General features: G+C 42.3%; 2 protein-coding genes across 2 annotated transcripts in view; both read left to right on the forward strand.

Annotated features, from left to right (window-relative positions):
- Window positions 1-5,001, forward strand: part of LOC138664568 (myosin light chain kinase, smooth muscle-like) — a 63,453-nt gene extending 58,452 nt beyond the window's left edge. The window contains exons 15-18 of the mRNA XM_069751373.1: window positions 867-987; window positions 2,067-2,151; window positions 2,247-2,378; window positions 3,491-5,001. Of these exons, the coding sequence (XP_069607474.1) occupies window positions 867-987; window positions 2,067-2,151; window positions 2,247-2,378; window positions 3,491-3,741 (589 nt within the window). The 3' untranslated portion in view covers window positions 3,742-5,001. The remainder of the gene's footprint in view (window positions 1-866; window positions 988-2,066; window positions 2,152-2,246; window positions 2,379-3,490) is intronic.
- Window positions 5,002-6,319: 1,318 nt separating this feature from the next.
- Window positions 6,320-24,633, forward strand: part of FMNL1 (formin like 1) — a 97,619-nt gene continuing 79,305 nt past the window's right edge. The window contains exon 1 of the mRNA XM_069751374.1: window positions 6,320-6,997. Coding sequence (XP_069607475.1) covers window positions 6,839-6,997 — 159 coding nt within the window. The 5' untranslated portion in view covers window positions 6,320-6,838. The remainder of the gene's footprint in view (window positions 6,998-24,633) is intronic.

Genomic DNA, 24,633 nt, shown 5'->3' on the forward strand with positions numbered 1-24,633 from the left:
GCGGTGGCCAAAATACCCATGATTCTGGCAACTTTTTTTTTTTTTTGTTACGTTGTTTACCTATTAGATTAATTTATTTTAGTCTTTGATAGATTGGACTATTACGAACACAACAATATCAAATGTGTATTTTTATATTTTATTTTTTTTTTGCCTTGTTTTCAATTGGGGAAAAAAGGGTGGTTTGAATTTTTGTTTTATTTTTTTGTGTATTTAATAGTCCCCTCAGGGAGCTTGAAGCTGCGATTGTCCAATCTATTGTGCTATACATAGCAGTGCATCAGCAATGAAATGGGTATAGATTATACATAGTGTGAATTTTGGTCATCCATTTTTGAACCCAAGGTTAAGCTCATTGAGCCCTGAACCTTGCTGATCAATTATATCTGCATATCGGCCGTGACTGGCGCCAACGTGCTCATTTGCATAGTGGACAGGACCTGTCTACAATTTATATGCATTAGTCTGGTCCGTAAATCGGACTTGATATCCATGTGAGAAAATGCCCATAGTCTACAGTTGGTCCATGTGCTGTCTGTTATGCACAAGAATTGAACATACCCTAAGTAACACCATTATATTGTGTACAACTAACCATACCATACTGCCTAATATACACTGCCCAATCCATGTACTAGGGAATGTAGTTGTCACCACTATAGCAGTTTTTCCATAGGTATGGGTGAACGGAAACTATCCTTTGGTCCTATGCCAAGGCTATCAGGACCAATGGTGCCCCGTCCGGTAGTGATAAGAGACGCCCCAAGTGTAACAGCATCTTATCTTGGTGAAGAAACTATTGTAATTGACTTTACTGCATAAAATCTTGTACAGATCATACATTATTGATATCGACTCTTTGCTAGATCTCGTCTTACAGCAGAACAAGCCATAGATCACCCCTGGATTAAGGACAAAGCCATTTCCAACAAAAAAACTCTGTCAAAGGAAAGAATGAAAAAGTTTTTGGCCAGGCAAAAATGGCAGGTAAGTAGTACAAAGGGTAGAATGGCGGCAGGGGCAAGAAAAAACAAGTGAAACATAGGCTTTAGCACCCTGTTCACATCAGACTAAGGTCAACTGAACTTGGCAATATTGATGGGTTTGTTGGAGCATCTAATGTGTATGGGGGGCCTCCAACTCTTTCCCTGACAGATGATGTGGGGGGTGATAAGGATCCGGAATGTCCGATTTTGGAATGCCGATCCTTTTGTTCTCTAAGAGATGTCTGGCAGTGGCGCTCTCATGGAGAATGCATCAGCGCTTGGCAGAGCGCATGCTCCTGTGAATGGGAAAGTCGGGGAATACAGCTGTCGGATCGGGCCATCATTTTTTTTTTTTACCATTGTATAAGTGTATGGGTGGCTTTACAATGTGTGAGTTGACTATTCTGTGAGACATGCAGTTTACCACTTAGGGTTCTGAGAACATGTAATCTAATTAATGCTGTATATTTTCCGCAACCTTACAGGAAACTGTATTGCTATCTCTGCGCAGCTCAGACCTACATAAAAATTATAATTATTACTAATCTGAAGTTAGTCTGTAATGTACATCGGAGCTGGATTCATAATACAGCATGTCTTCTTGCTAAGGTCCATTTAGATTGCAGATTTCTGCTCATAATGAGTGCTGGTTGACTAAATACAAATCGATCTGTGTCTATTTAATGGCCGTTCACATGGGCTGAGGCAAACTATAGGGGGGAGAAAATGATCGTTCTGTCCCCATACTGCAGGAATGTTATTGGCAGCACCATCCCATATTTATGTGGGAAGATGGACTGCTGGCAAACATGATTTACAGGACCACAAATGATCCAGTCAGCTGATGAACGAGCATTTTGCTTGTATGTGCAGTGCATTTACAAAGACTAGTGCCGTGGTTATAGTGGCTATAAATGACATAAGGTCACCTGCTCTTGTATAAATTGCACGATAGCACGAAAATGGCTTTTATTTGGCTTCCGGTATCCTAAATGGCTGAAAAATGCACTCCAAACCTTCATGTAATATTAGCCTTAGTATGGTGAAAAACCTTTTGTAGTAATGCAATCTCTTCTGCAGAAAACTGGTAAAGCCGTCTTGGCTCTGAAGAGGATGGCGATGCTGAGCCACAAGTCAGATTCCAACTCCTCCCCAACCACAGACGGTAAGTCATAATTTTATGAGGGGGGGTCTGTCTGTCTGTGAAGTCCTCTCGTTTTACTTCTCAACCACTTATTTGCTTCTGTTGTGTTATTACAGATGACTCTGAAAGTAAGAAGGTGTTCAGCTTCCTGCAGGAACAGCTCCAGAGGCCGCCTATCTTCTCCTCCTTTCTGCAGGACCAGTCAGAGGTTGTAGGAAGTTCTGCTCGATTCCATTGCCACATTGAGGGTAAGTTGATGGCTGTTGCCTTGTGACTATCTACATATGAAAAAAAATTATATAAATTAATATATAGATATATATCTAATTAGGCTGTGTACTTACAGTCCAGGTTTTATTCACAGTGCAAACGATCCCTGGTCCATAGTACTAGAGTTGTAGTTTGGATCACAATTTCTTATATCCTTTAAAGGGTTTTTCCAGTACTATAATAAGAGGAGAGCTGTGTTTAGGAGAATAGGCCATTGGATAGGTCGTCGCTATCAGATCAGTGAGTGTCCTACCCCTTTAATCGTCTATCACCCACTGATCACCACCCATTATCACCCCCCAGATGTAAACGGAGTATAGAGAGGAACACCAGAGCTCCATCACCCTGTTTAGTAGCAAGTCACAGGTGTTACAGATCCTGAAGCTAGATCATCGATATGGTATTGGAAAGCCCCTTAAAATTGTAATCCAGGGCAATGACCATTCTTATGAGGGAACTTCTAGGGAAGGCAGCCTTGTCCAATTGCCCTTTTTTCCACCTTTAAAATGTACCTTTATTAACAGTGGCCCTGCATAGATTCCTACCAGGTCAACATCTGCTTAGAAATTGTATATTTCCCATGTTTGAGGGTATACTGCCTTCTTCTAAAATCTACAGAACAGTTTACATTTGCCTGTCTGATAGGTGCGATGGTCCCACTGGGATTAGGGACTGATGGAAGGGATTAGTCTATAGAATATGCTAGAACTTAAAAAAACACTACAAAATAAAGGTGCATCTAGTAGAGCTAATTTTGGCCAATCAAGGCACCTTTTACGAGCACTGATCAACTATATATGAAACCGCTGGACAAATATGGGGACAGGTCAAGTGCTAATTCGATCGTTCGGTGCTCGTACAGTACATGTTACCGGCAGCACTTTCCCTGTATTCCCTGATCCAATCACCCAAGCATTTCTTGTTCATTAGGTAATCATCAGTGTGATTACAATGATAATAATCCGGAACTGGTGACACCATTTACGCTCATTCAAAACTTTATTTTCTTGTGTAAAAATGCATCTTAGGAAAAGCATTTTCTTCACTTTTTTTTTTTTCCCCCTCCCCATACTTTTTTTCTTCAATCTAGGTTTCCCAGACCCCGAAGTCTTGTGGTTTTTCTCTGGATCCCCAATCCAGGAGTCTAAGCGATTTGAGATTGAGTATGAGGAGTCGGGGAGCTGCACCCTTATTATATCCGATGTTTCGCCCAATGATGCTGGGGTGTATACATGTCAGGCCTCCAATTCCCATGGACAAGCAGTAACATCAGCCAAATTGACTGTCCACTGTCTACGGGCGGAGCGTTCACCAAGAGATGGGACTGTGAAGTTTGCCTGATCTGATAGATGTGGCAAATTACAACCGAACGTCTATCTCCTACCAATGCCAGACCCAGCGCATTTGGTGTATATATCTGGCCACGAGGAGCCACTACTATACTAATGTGTTATTGGAGAAGGCCACGTACTGTCATAGCCAGCAGGTGTATATAACAAAGTGCATTATATACATATACAGCAGACCTCTCCGCGTATTACATCTACTGCACATTGCATGTGAGGAGCACTCATTTATTAAAGGGGTTGTAAGCATTAGAAGAACATGGCAGCTTTCATTCAAAATCAGCAACTCCCCTAACGAAGGGTTGGGCCTGGTATTGCAATTCAGCCTTATTGAATTGAATGGTGTTGAGCTGCAATACCACTTACAACCCCATGATCAGGGGTGGCACTGTTTCTGAAAGAAAGTCTCATGTTTTTCTTATCCTGGACAACCCCTTTAAATCAATTTGTATCTTGCCTATGATCATCATACGTTGTGCTACATGCAGTATGTAGATGTATTCACTAATATTCAGGATGGAAGTGCTCTTCCCTGCAGACGTTCCTAACTTTGTAATTTTCAAGACAAAATGGAGGACTAAACCAACAACGTCCTGTATGTTTGCTTGGGATCTTCTCATAAAGGGGAGGGCCTGCAGAAATGGCGTTCCCCCTTGTTAATGTACTGTCACATTCAGTATCTCAGCCTTGTTTAAATGGAGAAGCGGTGCAATACCAAACAAAACCTAGAGACTAGAGAGGCGCTATACTTTTTTTTTGTTTGTTTTTTTATGTGTGGAACTTTCTTTGTAATTGCAGGCCACCATTAAAAATGTGTTTTGTCTGATTACTAAAATGTTGTGATGGGGGATTGTGGTGAATTGACCGTTTACTCCTTCTCTGATGCCAAGATTGGTCTCAAAGTTTTAGAGACTGGTAACTAAAAAGGCACAGCCTCCAACTCCGTTCACATTTCCATTCGCGCATTTCGTTTACAGGAACAGACTAACGGAAAAACAGACTTTATGTACAAAATGGAATATGCAAACGGAAAGGAATACTTGGCCTAAAGACTGGATTGTCGGGCAAAATGTCTATATCCAAGCTGTCTCTGACTACTGACATTTGTGGAAAAAAAAAAAAGTGCCAAAAGTTGTCCTTTCTATGATCATTTGTGTGTTTTATACCAGAACTGAATGTGACGTTTGTTTTGTCTTCATTTTCTATTATGAGTGTCAGTGATTTTACAGTTTATTAAAGAATAATATAAAGATAACGGAGTGTAAAGTTAATTAAATAGTAACCCCTGAAATGCTTCGACCAAGTTTTTGCGACCAAACTGATGCATATTAAGAACGGCTGCCCTCTAGTGGTAACATCATGCAAGTTAGTAATATTATGGTCCGCACCCTGGTTGAAATAATTGAGGATGATGGTAAGGAACAGTCCTATCAACATATTTTCATGCATGACTACAGCACTTAAGATGAATGATATTTTACTGAAAAGTACTTGCAATATGGAAGGCAGTAATTCAGATGTTTGGGGCTAATACACACTGTGCATGCTGTGACTTTTGTTTGTGTGTGTGTGTATGTATATATATATTTACATTACATGGGTGATACATATAATTAAGTGTGTATCTCACAGACCATTGGCCCTACCGATTTCTTAAATGCTGGTATTCTAAAATAATGTAAAAGAAAAACCACATTGCAGGCAGTCGCACGTTCAAGACACTTTTAAAAGGGATAATTAAAAAAAATATGAAAAATGAAAACTATATTTAAAAATAAATGTAAAAGTTTAAATCGTCCTACTTTTCGCACAAAAAAGATTAAAATATGAAAAATAACATTAAGTATCGCCACACTCATGTCCGAACGATTAAAAGCATATATTTATCCCATATTCTGAATGAAAGAAATGCTAAAATAGTCAAATTAATGTTTGGGATATTTTACCTCTTATCTTTTTATCCCATTTTTACCAGATAGTTGTATGAACACCAACATGATACCAATAAAATGTACATAAAAATTTAAAGCTCTTGAAAAACAAAGGACAAATTGAAAGAGGGGCTGCATGTACTTCGTGCCTGGGTACCAGTACAGAGATGCAGCTGAGCTCCAAGTTGGGAGGGTTTTATGAGAACAGTAGAGTTTTTCATATTTGAATACGCTTAGCGTGTTCACAAACAGCTACAGCAACAATCATCTTGCTTCTTGGGAGCATAGAGATCTGGCCAGATAGTTTGTTAGATTTGTGTCTTTAAGATTTTTAGAGAATCCTTTTTTTTTTTTTTTTTGTACTTTTATTTATTTACTGTCTGTAAAATGTTCTGCAAATTATGAAACCTCAAGCTTTCCTAGCAGGGTTTTAGGGTTAACAGATCCTGAATATTGAAGGTAAGGAGATCCTATAACCTGTTGTGGTATTTGGTTTCAGCACATGCACCTTGCCTTTCTATCACTATATACACCATTCTCAGTGTCTCCACCTCACTCCCTGCATTGATCTTCTCCTGCTGTATACTACTATTCCTCTATAAACTTTTTAGACAGCATCCTTTGGACTTGGGAAGAAAAAAATTAAGAACCTAAACCAACTATCCTTCCTCCCTCTCAACATCTACCATCTGATTTTGAAACCTTCCTTCCTCCTGCCTTGTGGTCAGCTGCGTCGTACGTCTTCCCCCTAAACGTCCAATAAAAGGGCCAGCCACACAAGCAAGTTCTAGCAACCGGACAAGAAGTGAATCTTGACACTATAGAGAAGAACCTCAGCGTGAAAGGAGAAGACGAGACACAATACGATGTAATTTCTGCTTCTGTACCTCAGTAAATCACTTATTTTGCTTGCAAAAATCTATTGCCACACCTTCCTTCCTTCTGCTTGTACCCTTTGGTCGTTGTGGCAAGCATGTGATGCATAGAAGACAACCACATAATCGGAAGTTGGGTGTGTCCGTGTCAAACCTTACTGCTACTCTGTAGTAAGTCTCCTGTACTTTATACATCTTCTCCTTGTTTTCACATAACCCTTGTCCCCCATCACTGTAAGTATCAAGGCTGGAGCTAGGAGCGTGGAAACTAGGAGCAGCTTGGATTATGGGGAACGCAGCTGGGTCCCTGGATATGTTCCAGGCCCGGGACTCAAAGACACAGCCAACAAATGGGACTCCACCTCAAAAACAAAGAGAAGGATCATCTTCCAAGCTTCCAAGACCAAATTCGGAAGAACTGGAAGAAAAATTCAATGTGGTGCTGGTAAGCAGACCTTACAAATAAAGCTGAATGTATGTATAGATTTAAGGGTGTGAAATTTGATATAGAATGGATGGAGGATCTGTAGCTTCATATCTACTTGGGGTAAATTTACTGTATGTCTATATGTAGTGTTAAGAGATAAGCTGAAGGAAATTAGATTCTCAAATTAATTTAATGATGCTTGGTTCCAAAAAATACAACCTTGTGAACAATATAGTTCATGCATTCTCTTGTATCTCCTTGGGTTGTGTAGTGCACCAGTATAACGCAACATGCTTCTAAACTTCCAACCATTTTCACAGTAGTCTTACTTACATGTGATACACATTACTTCATCATAAAATGTGATTTTGAAGGGACAATTCCAATCTGTTCAGAACACTGGTTACATTGATAGTCCAGGCAAAACACTCCAAGAAGAATAATGGCACCTTTACCCAGGGACCATTACAGATACAGACCATAAAATGACTACTCATGGACAACAGACAAGCTGTTTGGCAGTTTGTTACTGGTCGGTTTAAACAGGCCAAAGAACATTTTAGGTCAGGGAATGGTCACTAATACAATTTGCTTTGCTTCTTTGTCAGGTGGGTACTGGAAGATTGACTTGTAATGCCTTATTTCCTAGAACCGTGATCTATAACCTGTGGACCTCCCCAGTTTTTAAAAAAACTACAACTAAGACTGCAATTGTTAGGTGTCTCTCTGGTAGAACCACAGGTTGTTCTAGCATGAATGTAAGTTAACCTTTTGCTTGCAGTTCCAGGAACATGAAGCTTTTTTTTATTTTTAGGATTTTTCCTGAGAATCCACAAAGGGATAAAAGGTTGTACAAACTAGAGTAAAATAACAGGTGCCTCAAAGACTAACTTCTCACGAGGAGGCTTTTTAGCCAGATCCTTCCCCAGGGGAACCACAATGTAAATGCATAGTTTGCCGGCTGCACCACTGCTGGTGCCCGCTAATTTCCAAGATGCTTCACACCACCATCTCTGCATGCTCTAATAAGGACTGAAAAAATGGGCTGTCCAAAATCTGCATTGCTATTGGGTTCATAAACCTTTCACATGGCTTCCAACAAAAAGTGCCCTGATTTCCTGGCACAGTCCCAAGCACCATACCACAATCAAACTAGTATTATGTTTAGTTTTGGACGTGTAGACTATATACTTAGGCGGTTGAGGGGCATTAATCTGTATGTGTGATCAATGAGATTACAGGAATTAAGTTGTCAGACGGTGCTGTAGACGAAAAAATACTGTCTGCAAATTACTGTAAGCCTAAAACAACTTGTAGTCAGAGCTGTACTAGCCCTCACATCACCAATGACACATGCCATTCAGCTTCTTACACACTCCAATCGCTTCCTTTTTCATTCTCACACTGGTACTCTGCTCACAAAAAGGAACTCACCCCATCCCTGATTTTTACCTACCTTTTGTATCTTGTCAATCCTTTTCAAATGTATCTCATATCTGACCACAATCTACTATACTTACAAACTTTCATGTTCTCCCTAGTTCAGAAACTAGCACATCCACATAGGAATCTTAAAATCTGACGGTCAATATCACGGCGTACCTCCAACTGCAACAACAGAAATTGGTTTACTATCACCCCTGGCATACCAAACAAAAATTTGAAATGACCATATGGCATTCCCTTATGGTCCATTTACACTGCACGATTATCGTGAACAAGTGTTCCTAGGAAGAAAAATCCTAATTTGTTGGGTAAAATGACCTTTTGTGAGGGGCGTGGCTATGGACTGAGAGAGGAAGGACGCATACAGTGAGAGCTCCTAAAAATCCTGCATATATCCTGCATAAAGGACCCCCTTTTTGTGCACTCAATTGCTTCTGCTGGGGTCTCTGGGAGCCTGGAGGCTGCCGACCCCCTGAAAAAAGACCATAGCTGTGGCTGGAGGAAACCGGAGGAGAGGACTTATCTTGCGGAGCGGTGAGCTCCACGTGTAGCGGCGGCCATCTTTCTGGGAAGACGGCCTGCGGGCAGGCGGCGCGAGGCTGTCTGTGGCTGCGGCTGAAGCCCCCTTGGTCACCGGACGGTACCTTAAACCCGCAGGTGAGAGCTGCGGGATTCGGGCCAGGCGGAGAGACAAAGAAACTCACATTGGCGGCGGCGGCTGTGCGGGCGGCAGCCATTACCGAGGCGCGCGCTCCTGCAGTAGGAGGCGCGGTGCGGCTCATTATCACCGCAGCGTGACTGGGAGGTGAGCACTTAACCTGCTCTGCACATATTACGGGGAATCGTGGTGAGTGCTCTGGAAGATTGAGCCCCACGCTCCCCTATTAACCACGTCCTGGCCGGCTGCACTTTTACTGGGCCTCCCCCCTGCTGCCATCGCTACAAAAAGCTCTCCCTGTAACAGGGGTCTCCGCCATATTGGCAGCCTGTGCCTCCTGACTATACACCAATATACCTCCTGACTATAGGGGTGCCCGGCCGGGTTCATACACAGCCCTGGTGTGATCGTGTGATAAATCTACGGACCTAATTTAATCACCTTGTTGGGCCACACAATTATTAACCATGCATCGTCCAAAGAACACAACTGCAGCTGACAAACTAAAGGAATTCGCTAGAAGTGACACTTCAGATGGTGCAAGATCTCTTAGAAATAGTTCCTCACAAGTTCAGCGTGGGAAAAACCGTCTCTCTGATAGTGTTGATGAGAGCGAGCAAGATGATTTGACTCTTAAGCAAGCATCTGAACAATTAATGCAAGCCATATCTCTAACTAGGACGTCTCTTTCCGAAAAAATAGAGGATGTACATACGGAAGTGGGGCGCCTAAGGCAAGACATGCAAACCATGAAGGGACGCATAACAGAAGTTGAAACAAGGGTATCTCAGGTGGAGGACACTATCAAACCTATGGAGGCCAAACTAGCGAAAGTTGCCGGGTCTATAAATGCCTGGAAACAAAAGGCAGACGATTTGGAAAACAGGATGCGTCGAAACAATATTCGCATTATTGGTCTACCGGAGCACTCAGAAGGCCAACAACCTGAAAAATTCCTGGAAGATTGGCTCAAATCCTCCTTGGGAGACATATTCTCCCCATTATTCTCGGTGGAGAGAGCCCACAGAGTCCCTACAAGATCCCTTCCTCCTGGAGCCCCACCCAGACCGTTCCTGGCACGCATTCTTAATTGTAAGGACAGAGATGCTATTCTGCGATTGGCACGACAAAAGAGTCCCATCAAGTTTAATAGCGCTACAATCTCGATTTTCCCAGACTTCTCCGTTGAACTTCAGAAACAGCGGGCAAAATTTATGGATGTCAAAAAACAACTCAGAGACAGGAGTATCATCTACTCCATGATTTATCCAGCACGTCTCCGGGTGGTCTGCAATGGTTCCTCCTTGTTCTTCACTGACCCATCGGAGGCAGAGGACTGGCTGCGATCCCGTGGGAGGTCTAATGCAACAGAACCCTGATAAGTTTCCGACCAACTAATGCTTCTTTTCAAATTTTGAAATTGGGGCTCTCTCTGGGAGCGTTCAAATACCAACAATACCGGACGCTGGAGTCAGCGGGGGTATCCCCAGGTTTATTTGATGATGGGAGCGATAAACAATGCTCCGAGATTGTTCAGTTTTTGTTAAGTTTTCTCTTTTTTTTGTCAAGTTTAACTAGCATTAATAAGCATTTAGGTAAAAGCCGCCTTAGGAGCTGTTATAATTATTTGTGCATAGTCTGTAGATCTATTTCGACCACCATTGTACACCATAGGTCAAGGAATGAATATGGAGTCTAAATTGATATGTATGACCTGGAACATACGGGGTATTAAATCACCCCGGAAGAAAATTAAGGTGTTCTCCCAGATCAGGCGGTATCATCCTCATATTGTGGCCTTGGTAGAAACACATTTAACTAGAGATACAGCCAGAAGTGTACAGAAACCCTGGGTACAGTGGCATGTTCATGCGTTCCACACCAGCTACTCGAGAGGAGTGTCATTGTTGATACATAGAGATGTTCGGTGGGGGGCCAGGACGACTCGGCGGGACACAGAGGGACGTTTTGTTTTTGTTCATGCATTAATTAATTCTCGTGAATATGTTATATTGTGCATTTACAACCCCCCTCCAGCTAATATTTCAATACTTAGAATGGCAATGAGTTTTGCGTTAAATTATCCAGACGCACATGTCATCTGCATGGGTGACTTTAATCTGGTTATGGATAGCTGTCTAGATAGGTTGAGACTGGGAGATGGGTCATCTGGGGAGCCTCAGTCCTTGCTGTCTTCATTGCCCCCGACTCAGCTGGCACTGTTCATGGAAAATAGTGGCTGGGTGGATCTATGGAGGATACGTCACCCTGGGGAAAAAGGATACACCTGCCACTCATCTACTAAGAGTTCCCTGTCCCGTATAGACTATATTTTTGGGTCTGGCGGTTTGGTGCAATGGGTAAGCGGTATAGAGCATGGCAATAGAGGAATCTCAGACCACAGCCCAGTTATTCTCACGCTTACATTTGGGAAACTGACTAATGGTAGAATATGGAAGTTAAACCCCTTTTGGCTTAAACTAATAGACTCAAATGATAGAACAGTTGATCAGTTGAATTGTTATACTCGATCTCACCCAGAACCTCAGGATATTAATTTATTCTGGGACGCCCTTAAGGCGTACCTAAGAGGCTGTTTGTCCTCTACGATTTCTTATGTTAAAAGGGTGACATCGAGAGACGACGATGAGATTGAGCAACGCTTGAAAGATGCTGAGATCGCATATACAGCCAGTCAGACTAACAACAATAAGGTTGAGTGGTTAACCCTGCAAAGATTATATGCCCAGCACCTGGACACTAAATCCAAACGTAAGCTGTTTTTTACGCGACAATCATATTTTGAAATGGGGAATCAGGCGGGGAAATTTTTGGCTTTCCTGGTACGTCAACACAATACGTCTAATATGGTAATACAAATTCGTTCGCCAGGTGGCTCGTTGAACACCACCACCGAGGAAATACTTCAGTGCTTTTATAATTATTATAAGGGGTTGTATGAGTCCAAGAGTGATTTCAGTGTTTCAGATTGTTTAGAATATTTATCCGATATAGAATTCCCTACACTGAATTCCACACAGCAGGCTTTTATGGACGCTGAATTTACCCTAGAGGAAATAGAGCAAGCTATAACGGATATGGCCTCTGGGAAGGCCCCTGGGCCGGATGGCTTCCCGGTCGAATTGTATAGGAAATACCGAGAAATACTAGCTCCACTTTTATTACAAGTATTCAGAGAGATATGGAGAGGGGGATGTCTGCCCGATACTTTTTATGAGGCACATATTATTGTACTCAGAAAAGAGGGGAAGGATCCATTGGAGTGTGGGTCTTATCGCCCCATATCGTTAGTAAACGTAGACTATAAGATCTTTACTAAAATTTTAGCCACTAGGCTGAACTCTATCATACTGGACATTATACACCCGGATCAAACTGGCTTTATGCCTGGTAAGAGTACCTCTATAAATATCAGGCGGGTTCAATCGATAATCCAATACAGTTCTCTACTACCTGATAATAACTGGGCGTTGGCGTCGTTGGACGCAGCTAAGGCGTTTGACTCTCTTGAATGGCCCTTCTTATCCGCCTGCCTACAGAAATATGGTTTTGGAGCCAAATTCCTGAATTGGATTAATATATTATACATGAAACCAAAGGCCCGTATAATAGTAAATGGTTCCATCTCTGAGCCTTTTTTACTATATAGGGGAACCCGTCAAGGGTGTCCCCTTTCCCCAGCCCTATTCGCTTTAGCAATAGAGGCGTTGGCAATACGTCTTCGATCCTCCCCCGGTATTGAGGGTATAAAAATAGCGGATCGCACTGATACCATTGGTTTATACGCCGATGACATGATAGTATTCATGGATAACACGGAAGAGACGTTACCGAGGGTGATTGTTACCATAGATAGATTTAGTGGGTTCTCAGGCCTATATATTAACTGGGATAAATCTGCCTTATTGCCTCTCTCTCAGACCCCAGCGTCTAATCTCAGTGCCCTTTCCTCATTGCCTATAGTATCTAACTTTAAGTACTTAGGTATATATATGTCTAAATATAGTGGGTCAGACTTACACCTCAATATTTTTCCTCTGCTGGATTACGCTAAACTGAAATTTACATCTTGGAGCAAGATTCCATTGTCTGTAGCAGGTCGTATTAACCTCATTAAAATGATACTGCTCCCTAAATTTAACTATTGTCTTCAACACAGCGCAGTAACTGTACCGAAGTTCTTCTTTACCAATTTAAACTCTCAGGTTGTTTCATTCATATGGGGAAAAAGTAGGCCTAAGCTTAAATTAACCACTCTACAGAGATCTAAGCAGGGGGGAGGAGCGGCATTGCCTGATTTTTTTTTATATTATTTGGCGGGACAGGCGAGGGCACTGAGTAAATGGATGCCTCACAATAACCTCCCTAATTCTGAGAGTCATCTGGTTAGTTCCGTTAGCGCTAAATGTCCATTAGGCCTTTTGGAGTCGGGGAAAATAAGCGCTCCCCGCATGCTACCCATGCTCCGACTGGCACGATCAACCTGGAGGCAGATTAAAAAAGCTATTGGATTTGAAGATATTGTTGCTGAAATGCCTTTATGGGACAATGGTTATTTCCCCATGCTGATGGATCACCCATCTGCAGGTTTTTGGATCTCTTACGGGGTTCTTTCGGTGGGGGATTTATATGATCAAGGGGTCTTTATGTCTTTCGAACAGCTGCAAGCTAAATATGCCTTTCCAAGATCTCAATTTTTCCGTTATTTACAACTTAGAACAGCTATTCAGTCATATACCAGAAATGTGGGAGCAAACCGCAACATCTCATCTTTGCCACTGATAGGCATTCTTAAATCGCAGGGACCTCAGGGTCTTATTTCATCCTTATACACATATCTGTTGTCAATGGGAGCGAACTCGGCTATAGACTTGGTTAAGGGCAAGTGGGAGGGACTTATCCCTGATATGCAGAGTGAGGCGTGGGAGGACGTTCTGGACTCTCCCCTTAAAGTATCCCCGTCAATTAATAACAAGATGACCCAATTATATATAATCCATCAGTCATATTTGACCCCAGTGAGACTTTTTCGGATGGGTCGATACTCGACGTCGGAGTGCCTGCGATGCCACTCTTCGGATGCTGACTTCATACACATGATATGGCAGTGCCCAATTATTTTTCAATATTGGAGAGAGGTGACGTCGTTATTGACCTCACTTTTGTCAGTCCCGGTCCCTCTTGAGCCCTTGGTCTGTCTGTTTGGAGTTTGGGATGCGGAGGTTTGGGAACATTATGTTGGAATTTTTTTACGGGAGGTACTATTTTTGGCACGAAAAATGTTGGCGTTACGATGGATGGGAAGGTCACCCCCTACACTTAGGTCCTGGGTTGAGCTGGTGAACACAACTGTCTCATATGAACGCACACTCTACCAGAATAGGGGTTGCCCGGGCAAATTCAATAAAATCTGGGACAGGTGGAATGCCTCCCATCTTACTTTGTGAATTAACTGATTGATAAAGATACAGTCTATATGATCTCTTGTTCTGCAGATGTTGCGCAATGGAAGTGTAATGTTACTGCTAAAAGGCGGCGTAGTAATAGTTTTGAAGGCTTAGTTTAGTCTAGTTTAGTTTAGTTTGGTTTGATTATAGTTTAGGAACTCTGAATACTGACAGTTCCATGATTTCACGTATATATCTTATTCCATATAAATACAAATGATTAATATATATGTATGCTCTAATGTCTTTTTTCTATCTTGCGAATGTAATCGTGCAAGTCAATCACAAAGACAAACGTTTATACTGTATTTTATTGTGATTAATAAACGAATTTAAAAAAAAAAATGACCTTTTGTGCTCCAGAAAAAAATCCTCATTCTCTGCAGTGTGCATCGCTCTGTGTAAACAGGACTTAAATGTCCGCCTATTTGCACTGAGTGATCTATTACAGATTGTTCAGCACAGATTGCCTGTATGAACAGGCTATTAAAGTGAACTTGTCAGCAGGATTTTGCTAAGTAAACTACAGGCACTGTTAAGTTGGTGCTTTTACACCGATTAAAATGATACCTGGGATGAAGAAATCAGTCTTTTGGTTCTTGTGTAATCACTGTTAGAAGTTTTCAGTTAATGATATGCCCGTGCTCAGGGGTGGCCTGTGGGCAGGTCTTATTATTCCTCCTCTAAGCCACAGAAACCAGGGAAAGACCTGCCCACAGGCCCGCCCCAAAACACGGGCGAGAGAGACAGTCTGCTCTTCGGGACAGGCCTGTGGGCAGGTCTACACAAGAACCACAAGACAGATTTCTTCACCCCCAGGTATCATTTTATTCAGTTTAACACTTCCAACCTGACAATGCCTGTAATTTACTTAGCAAAATCCTGCTGACCGTTTCGGTTTAAATAACCGCCAATCAGTAAATACTATCTAACTGTACATCTGGTATCTCCCATTAACACGCCAGTTCCTCATCTTGCCCACCTCTGTTGGGATTTCTCAGGACTCTGCCCTAGGATCCCTCTTCCTTTCCATCTAAACCTTGAGATGTCTCATATCTGCTGTCCAGAATTCCATAGTGTCTATCAGCCATATCTATCAGCAATATCCTACTCCTCCTTCCACTTTCTCAAACTTCTTGTGGCAAAAATTTAATCTATCTTTACATAATTTCTACCACATTCTGACTCCTCAAATATTACAAATCTGCTCTTTTCCTAACATTGAATCAACAAACATGGTAGTGCATGCCCTCATCATCTCACTCCTTGACTATTGAAGCATCCTCTTCAGTCTGTTCATTGGCTATCCACAACTGAGAATTCAGTTCAAAAGCGACACGAAAACCCATCTTCACGCAAAAGCTTACAACCTGCAAGAACTCTGCTACAACAACATTGCCATATGAGCATCTTGTACCCTCACTTGTCTCCTTTTACGATTGTGGGCAGTGTCCTGTCTCTATACCAGTGTGCCAATTTGTAAGATGTCCATATCCAGTTCGTAAACCTTAGCATAGAAAATTGTTCAGTAGTCACTAGTGACTATTGGACAATTTTCTATGCTAAAGTTTATGAACTAGATATGGACATTTATCTTTCCATTTTATAGCCATCACACACGTCAGGGAGTTGGGAGAGATGGCTTTTCGCCTTTGGTGTCTGTGCTGGATACATTTTTGGCAGGACTCTCTTTTTTTCTGGTGTGTAAAATGCCACTGATATTACGGAATTTTACAGATGACCAAAGACATTGAGTAGAAAGATGGCTGAAACACCACCAGTTATCTATTAGTTACTTTTACTTGTAACTTGGAAATTACTTAGTTCACATGATGTTTTATATTTTACCCTGTATGCTACACAAGTTATTTTAAGTCGCTGTTTGCCAAATGGTAAAAAAAAATCAGTCGGAAAGCTTAGATACCTGTTCACCTTGGATATTTTTCAGCTGATTGTTAAAGTGGCCATACAAGCTAGATAGCTGTCGGTAAACAATTTTCCCGCCCATGCATGGGAAGACTCGTCTCCACTCTTGTGTTCTCTTAGTGAGCCACTGCTTGACTTCTCCTCCTGGCTGCGGCTTATCTCCCTGCTGAACAAAAGGAACAACCATTGAGTGATTGGATCCTTCTTTTCCCTAGCATTAAAGGTCGGAGACAGTCAGAAGGTCTCCAAACACGTAAGATGGTTAGGGCAATCCCATCGAAATATGTCAGGTTTTAGATAATCAGTTTTTGTGTACATCATTTGGAGGCTTTTTTGGGAGGACTTCTTTTACTGTGTCTTGGATATTCTGGGAGACTAGCACACTCTGATAGGGGCCCAACTATACCCTTATTGCCTACATGCACTGACTTGGAATTTGCGGCTTTGTTTTTATCCCAGTCTTATTTTGTGACTTATAAATGTCTTATGATCGTAAATGATGCAATCTCATTGGTTTCTTAAAATTATTTTGTGGATTGGTTCTAGAATCCTAGCAGATTGTGGAATATTTCTTACCAAACAGATGTTGGGTGCGTTACGTCATGCACAGCTGACATGTTGCTCTATCTATGGTCACACCCATCTGGGCATCTGTTGTTGATCACTTTCTAACCAGCTGGAAATTACGTGTTCAATGACTGTGCTAAATATCCCTAGAGGTCATCATTTCATAGTCACATGGGGACATGTGATTTTGCCGCTATGTTTAAATACAAATTAAAATAATACAATAGTGTCACATTCTGTTGACACACTACACCACCCAACGGGGCCATGGACATATTACAGCCTATACTTGGGACAGTGCGCCCAATATGATCCAACCATAGCAAAATTTAATTATATTCTACATTCGTTGTCTTCAACCTGGAAATGGACATGTTGAGAGTTGTACTTGTGCCAGTGCTGTAGAGCCAGTGTCGGAAATCACTGCTTTATACTTGGATCATATTGGAAGGGGTAGTGTTCTGATTGCTGTACATGATTTTAATACAATTATATCAGACTTTGTACTGTAGATAGAATACTACACCCCCAACATTCACCATACTTGCTAACATTGCTGAAAATGTTGGCACCCTTGAAATGGTTCCAGAAAATTGAGTATTTCTCCCAGAAAAGTATTGCAGTTATACATGTTTTATTTTATTTGTGTGTACTGGAACAAGGCAGCACAACTGAGGGAAAATAAGGCAAATTAGACAAAATTTCATACAAAATCCCAAAAATGGGCCAGACAAAATTGTTGGCATCTTTCCAAAATTGTGGGTAAACAACTTTGTTTCAAGCGTATGATGGTCATTCAAACTCACCCATGGCAAGTAGCAGCTGTGAGCATTATGAAAATCACATCTGAAACCAGATAAAAAGGGGAGAAGTTGACTCAATCTTTGCATTGTGTGTCTGTGTCTGCCACACTATGCATGGAGAACAGAAAGGGAAGAGAACTGTCTGAGGACTTGAGATTGTTGAAATTGTTCAACTATTTTGGTTCTCAAAGTTACAAGTCCATCTTGATGTTCCTTTGTCCACAGTGTGCAACATAATCAAGAAGTTTTGCAACCCTTGGCACTGTAGCTAATCTACCTGGACAGCAGAGAAAAACTGACGAAAGGTTGCAACACAGGATAGTCTGGATGGTGGATAAGCAGCCCCAATCAAGTTCCAAATAAATTCAAGCTGTCCTGCAGACTTAGTTCACACCAACACTCAGAGGTGTACCTAGGGTTTCTGGCACCCAGGCAAGAGTTCATTTTGGCGCCCCCCCCCCCCCCCCCACCAAGGACATATGCTATTTTCACACTTGTCATGTACCGACGAGCTCCTCTCCCTAATGCTCTCAATGATCAGTGATGATAAACTGAGAGAAGCAGGAAGAGAAGTTCATTGTCACAGGACCACAAGTATGAAAGTTGCATATGAGTGAAGTGTCCATGTGACGACTACTGGAACCTGCAGAGCTGAATCCTGACATTGCAGACTTCTAAATTCTCACAAGGAATGCACTGCACACTTTTAGGATTCTCCATTGCCTGGGGACAGTCATGTCAGCACAAGCATGCGTTTTGTATACCTCTGGCCACATTCCGACTAGACGTGCCCGGCCTCACTCAGTTCATTTTCATTGAGTGAGGCCACACATGTCTAGTCAGCACATGACCGCATGTATCTAAATCGCCAGCACGAGAGAATCCTGACAGTGTGCAGTGCGCATTGTGAGAATTCGGAAGTCTGCAGTCACAAAGAATAACTGCAGACTCATTACAAACCTGGACATCCCCTTTAAAGCTCCTAACATAAATAAAAACATGAGAGTTAGTTAACATCACACATAACATTTACATTGAGGTACCTTATAGATGACGTTGTCTCTGGAGTCGTTCTCCTTCTTTTCTTCATCTTGTCCAGATCCCATGATGCGTTTTCTCATCCACAGCTCGTCTCTGCAGACTTCCATCTTCTCCGCTCTTTTGCAGAAAATTTCCACATGATACCCTTAAAGATACAAATGTCATTATAATGCGCCTGAATAAAAAATTGCCCCTCACTATATTGTCTGCACAAAATATGACCCCCACACTGTCCCTCTTATGGTACATGCTCTTCACACTGACCTCTTCTTTCCATACCGGCCCCCTCTTCACACTGTCCTCTCATACTGTGTCCCCCCTATTGGGCCCAGTATTTATACTGTACTCTATCATCACACTCCCCCTTCCTGGTGTACTGTCCCCTCCTGGCTGTGCCCTCACACTGTCCCTCCATGCTACACCCCCATTATTCAGTTTCTATTCTGTGCCCACTCACTTTTGTCCCCCATACTGTCTCCTCACACTATTTCCCTCCCTCCTCATACTGTCTCCTCTCACATCCCCCTGTTCACCATACTGTCTCCTCATATATTTACCCCCTCACTTTCTATACTACCTGCTCACCTAACTCCCCATACTGTGTCTGCACACATCCCATCACCCTCACTCCTCGTACTGTCCACATACATTTTTCACGTCGCTCCTCATTCTGTACCCTCATTCTCCCATATTGTTTCCTCATTCTCCCATATTGTTTCCTCATACATGCCCCCATCCCCTTTTGCTCTTCCTTTTGTGTCCTCAAATCTCCCCCACCCATTAAATCCCCCATCCCCACTCCAAATCTCACCCACCACAACCACCCTGTAGGGGCCCCACCTCCACACATGTTGGGAGCCGGCGCTCTGCAGCTTCTCTGTGCCGGCTGTCAGCTTGACAGTCGGTACAGAGAACAGCTGACTCCCAGACCCAGACCGGGGGCAGCATAATGCAGCCGACGGGGGAGACACTGGGGACCGCCACATTAGGTGGCCCGACTGTGCCCCCCTGCCAGCTGCGCCCGAGGCACATGCCCCGGCTGCCCCCCCTAGATACGAAAACACTGATGTGGTCTGTCAACATTTGAATAAAATTAAACGCTATTGCAGGAGACCCAGGAGGAACCCAATGCTGACACAGAAACCTAAAAACTAGACTGCACTTTGCCAAAATGTAAGCCAAAATAATTCTGGTAAAGCGTTTTGTGGACAGATGAGACCAAGATGGAGCATTTTGGTAAAGCACATTTTTCTACGGTTTAGCGAAAACTGAATGAGACCTACTAAGAAAATAGCACAGTACCTACAGTAAAATATGGTGGAGATTCAAAGATGTTTTGGGGTTGATCTGCTGCCTCTGGCATGGAGTACCTTGACTGTGTACAAGGCATCATGAAATCTGAAGATCACCATAGGATTTTGGGTCATAATGTAGTGCCCGTTGTCAGAAAGCAGAGTTTGCATCCTAGGTCATGGGTCTTCCAGCAGGACGATGACCCCAAACATACTTCAAGAAGCACCAAGAAATGTATGGAAACAAAGCTCTGGAGCTTTCTGCAGTGGTCAGCAATGAGTCTGACTCTATATCCCATTTAACACCTGTGTGGAGAGATCTTAAAATTGCTATTGGGAGAAGGCACCCTTCAAATATGAGAGACCTGGAGAAGTTTGCAAAAGAAGAGTGGTCCAAAATTCCAGTTGAGAGTTGTAAGAAACTTGTTGATTGTTACAGGAAGCGATTGCAGTTACCGTATTTATTCCAAAGGGTGTGCAACCAAATATTAAATTGAGGGTGCCAACAATTTTGTCCAGCCATTTTGGAGCTTTGTGTGAAACTATGTCTAATTTGCACTTTTTTGTTTGTTTTTTTCTCTCTTTAAAATGTGTATAGCAAAACATCCGTAATTGCAATAATTTTTGGGGAGAAATACTTCATTTTCTGGAACAATTTCATTCATGCCAACACTTTTGGCCATGACTGTATGTCCTAGTTCACTAACATTGGGAGAAACCAGATCCCGCTGTTATCATGGGACCCGATAAAAATTTAGCCTTGTGAAGGGCATGAGATTTAATTTATCTCTGAATATGTTGAAGTGTGCCATGGTATAATTTTAGGGACCAGTAGGATCTAGCAATAATCTAAGTCTACAAACTCCTACCCCTGGCACAGTTGTAGGTATACCTACCTACAAAAAGAGGTCTTCCAAACTCCTGGTTATCAAGTCTCCTAGGTGCCACTGAAACCTAGAGACACCTGCACTTCTCTTAAGTTTCTTCTGAATGATGGTGGGCTGCACCTTACTTCGACAAAGCTTAAACACACATTCACAGGGTGTGAATCAAGATATGGACTGATAAAAAATACATGGTTTTAAACCCTTTTTTTCCCTCCACCAGTGCATTTTATTACATTGACTGGCATCCATAAAATTTGGCATGCCTGGTTAGGGAGGGTGTAAAGGTGGCAGTTCCACCCAAGCCCTAGAGAACAAGGAGGCCTAAAAGCCACTTAAGCAGGAGCCAGTATTACACATGGCTTGTGATGGGTAGGATTACAGTTACAGGTTTTGGGGCACAGATGCTTAGTTATGTCTCTGTCCCCACCGTAACTAAAATATGATAAACTAACTTTAAGGTGCAGTTTAAGCAGGAAAGCATCCTATAGAGGTTTGGCCTCCAAACTGACATTGATATGGAGGTTAGTCTGAGGTCACACAGAAATGCTTCATATATAATTGATGCTGTCATTCATCTGCTGTTTTGTATTATGCTGGGAATGTTGTGTGCAGTATGTAGAAGGCAGCGTGTAAAGCCAGTTACTGTGTGTGATATGATCTTACGTTTTATAGCGATGCTCCACTTTTGTGTAATTCTTGCATGAAATGCGAAGCATAAAAAAATGAAGGTACACTGCAATACATTGTAATGTAATCTGTAGAGACGCCATGGCAGCGGTGGGTATTTTCAGGAAGTTGAACATGCTGGACATTGGTGGCATTCGATGGACTTTATTGACTAAAATTGGTCCTTTTAGGTTTCCCACATGGGGAAAGTCAATATACCATGCAAAATAGTGCCTCATATACAAAGGTTCTGAAAGCAGACTGTTATTTTTGGGTCGAAAGAAACGGCAGTTCTTCAAAATGGTTGTCTGGAAAAATTAAAATCTTGCCCAGAGGACAGGATATGTAAAAAAAATTAAAAAAAATAAAAATAAATGACAAACTCTGTTTTGCTCACCTTCTGGTAGTCGCCAGGATTCAGCCCAGGTGGTTTTGCGGACTTTTCAGAGTTAGGAAGCGGTGCTGTCACCATTCCGTCAGCCAGCAGACTGAGGTAAAGTGACTTTAGGCGTTGCTCAAATATCAAACACCAGATCAGCTGCTAGCGGAACACGTTTTCACCATTTCATGTTTTCGTTTTTAGGAAGGATGATTTTTACATTCTTTTTGTTTTTAATTCAATGTATTTTAGGTATTTTAGTAGGTTTACAATCATAACTTGAGGGCCTTTTGTGGATTTCTGGCTGCAATGGTGACCCATTGGCTACCCCCACAAACACTTATGGTTGAAGATCGCTATTGACCATGGTATTTAAAGGATTAAATGTCTGGGAATGGGGTTAGCGCCAATCCTGGGTGTTGTAGCATACTGGCAGTTGCAGCCCTTGAGCCCAAGCTATCCATTTGTTCTGTGCAGGAACTAGTTTTACCACCACCATAAAAATATGGTCCCATGCAACATGGAGCTTTAGTTATGTGTGAAAAACAGCCCCTGTGACAGCACTGCTAACTAGCAGAGCTGATCTGGGGCTGCTAAGACCCATCAGCTTTCCCATATTGTTAAGGGCTATGTAGACTGCAAAAGTGAAGACCAGACAAGGCACCTTACCTTCTCTTCAAGGCTACCTCACTCCACTGAAACTTGTTAGCAAATAAGGGAAGGCTGCGACATGTCTGTGCCATCTTCCATGAGAAAGAGACTGAACCAGCACCAGACTGTCCTGGTCATGGCATTGTGGCTTTGACCAAGAGGGTCCCAGTTGTCTACTAGCTATATAGTGCCAACTCTCCTCCTCTCATCATACCTTCTGAATTATATTTTACTACTATCTACATTTTTCTCCCATTTGAGTTTTACAAACATAATATTTTTATGTAAACCTCAATCACAGGTTGCATATGACACGCTTCGTTTCTTCATCAGTTCTGTATATATGTCAAAGAGCTGCTCTTCTGAATAAAATGTACTTGATTTTGCCCCATGAATTTTCATATATATACAGTGGGGCAAAAAAGTATTTAGTCAGTCAGCAATAGTGCAAGTTCCACCACTTAAAAAGATGAGAGGCGTCTGTAATTTACATCATAGGTAGACCTCAACTATGGGAGACAAACTGAGAAAAAAAAATCCAGAAAATCACATTGTCTGTTTTTTTAACATTTTATTTGCATATTATGGTGGAAAATAAGTATTTGGTCAGAAACAAACAATCAAGATTTCTGGCTCTCACAGACCTGTAAATTCTTCTTTAAGAGGCTCCTCTTTCCTCCACTCATTGCCTGTAGTAATGGCACCTGTTTAAACTTGTTATCAGTATAAAAAGACACCTGTGCACACCCTCAAACAGTCTGACTCCAAACTCCACTATGGTGAAGACCAAAGAGCTGTCAAAGGACACCGGAAACAAAATTGTAGCCCTGCACCAGGCTGGGAAGACTGAATCTGCAATAGCCAACCAGCTTGGAGTGAAGAAATCAACAGTGGGAGCAATAATTAGAAAATGGAAGACATACAAGACCACTGATAATCTCCCTCGATCTGGGGCTCCACGCAAAATCCCACCCCGTGGGGTCAGAATGATCACAAGAACGGTGAGCAAAAATCCCAGAACCACGCGGGGGGACCTAGTGAATGAACTGCAAAGAGCTGGGACCAATGTAACAAGGCCTACCATAAGTAACACACTACGCCACCATGGACTCAGATCCTGCAGTGCCAGACGTGTCCCACTGCTTAAGCTAGTACATGTCCGGGCCCGTCTGACGTTTGCTAGAGAGCATTTGGTTGATCCAGAGGAGTTTTGGGAGAATGTCCTATGGTCTGATGAAACCAAACTGGAACTGTTTGGTAGAAACACAACTTGTCGTGTTTGGAGGAAAAAGAATACTGAGTTGCATCCATCAAACACCATAACTACTGTAAAGCATGGTGGTGGAAACATCATGCTTTGGGGCTGTTTCTCTGCAAAGGGGCCAGGACGACTGATACGGGTACATGAAAGAATGAATGGGGCCATGTATCGTGAGATTTTGAGTGCAAACCTCCTTCCATCAGCAAGGGCATTGAAGATGAAACGTGGCTGGGTCTTTCAACATGACAATGATCCAAAGCACACCGCCAGGGCAACGAAGGAGTGGCTTCGTAAGAAGCATTTCAAGGTCCTGGAGTGGCCTAGCCAGTCTCCAGATCTCAACCCTATAGAAAACCTTTGGAGGGAGTTGAAAGTCCGTGTTGCCAAGCGAAAAGCCCAAAACATCACTGCTCTAGAGGAGATCTGCATGGAGGAATGGGCCAACATACCAACAACAGTGTGTGGCAACCTTGTGAAGACTTACAGAAAATGTTTGACCTCTGTCATTGCCAACAAAGGATATATTACAAAGTATTGAGATGAAATTTTGTTTCTGACCAAATACTTATTTTCCACCATAATATGCAAATAAAATGTTAAAAAAACAGA

The sequence above is a fragment of the Ranitomeya imitator genome, chromosome 2 (assembly GCF_032444005.1).
Source record: "Ranitomeya imitator isolate aRanImi1 chromosome 2, aRanImi1.pri, whole genome shotgun sequence".
Lineage (NCBI taxonomy): Eukaryota > Metazoa > Chordata > Amphibia > Anura > Dendrobatidae > Ranitomeya > Ranitomeya imitator.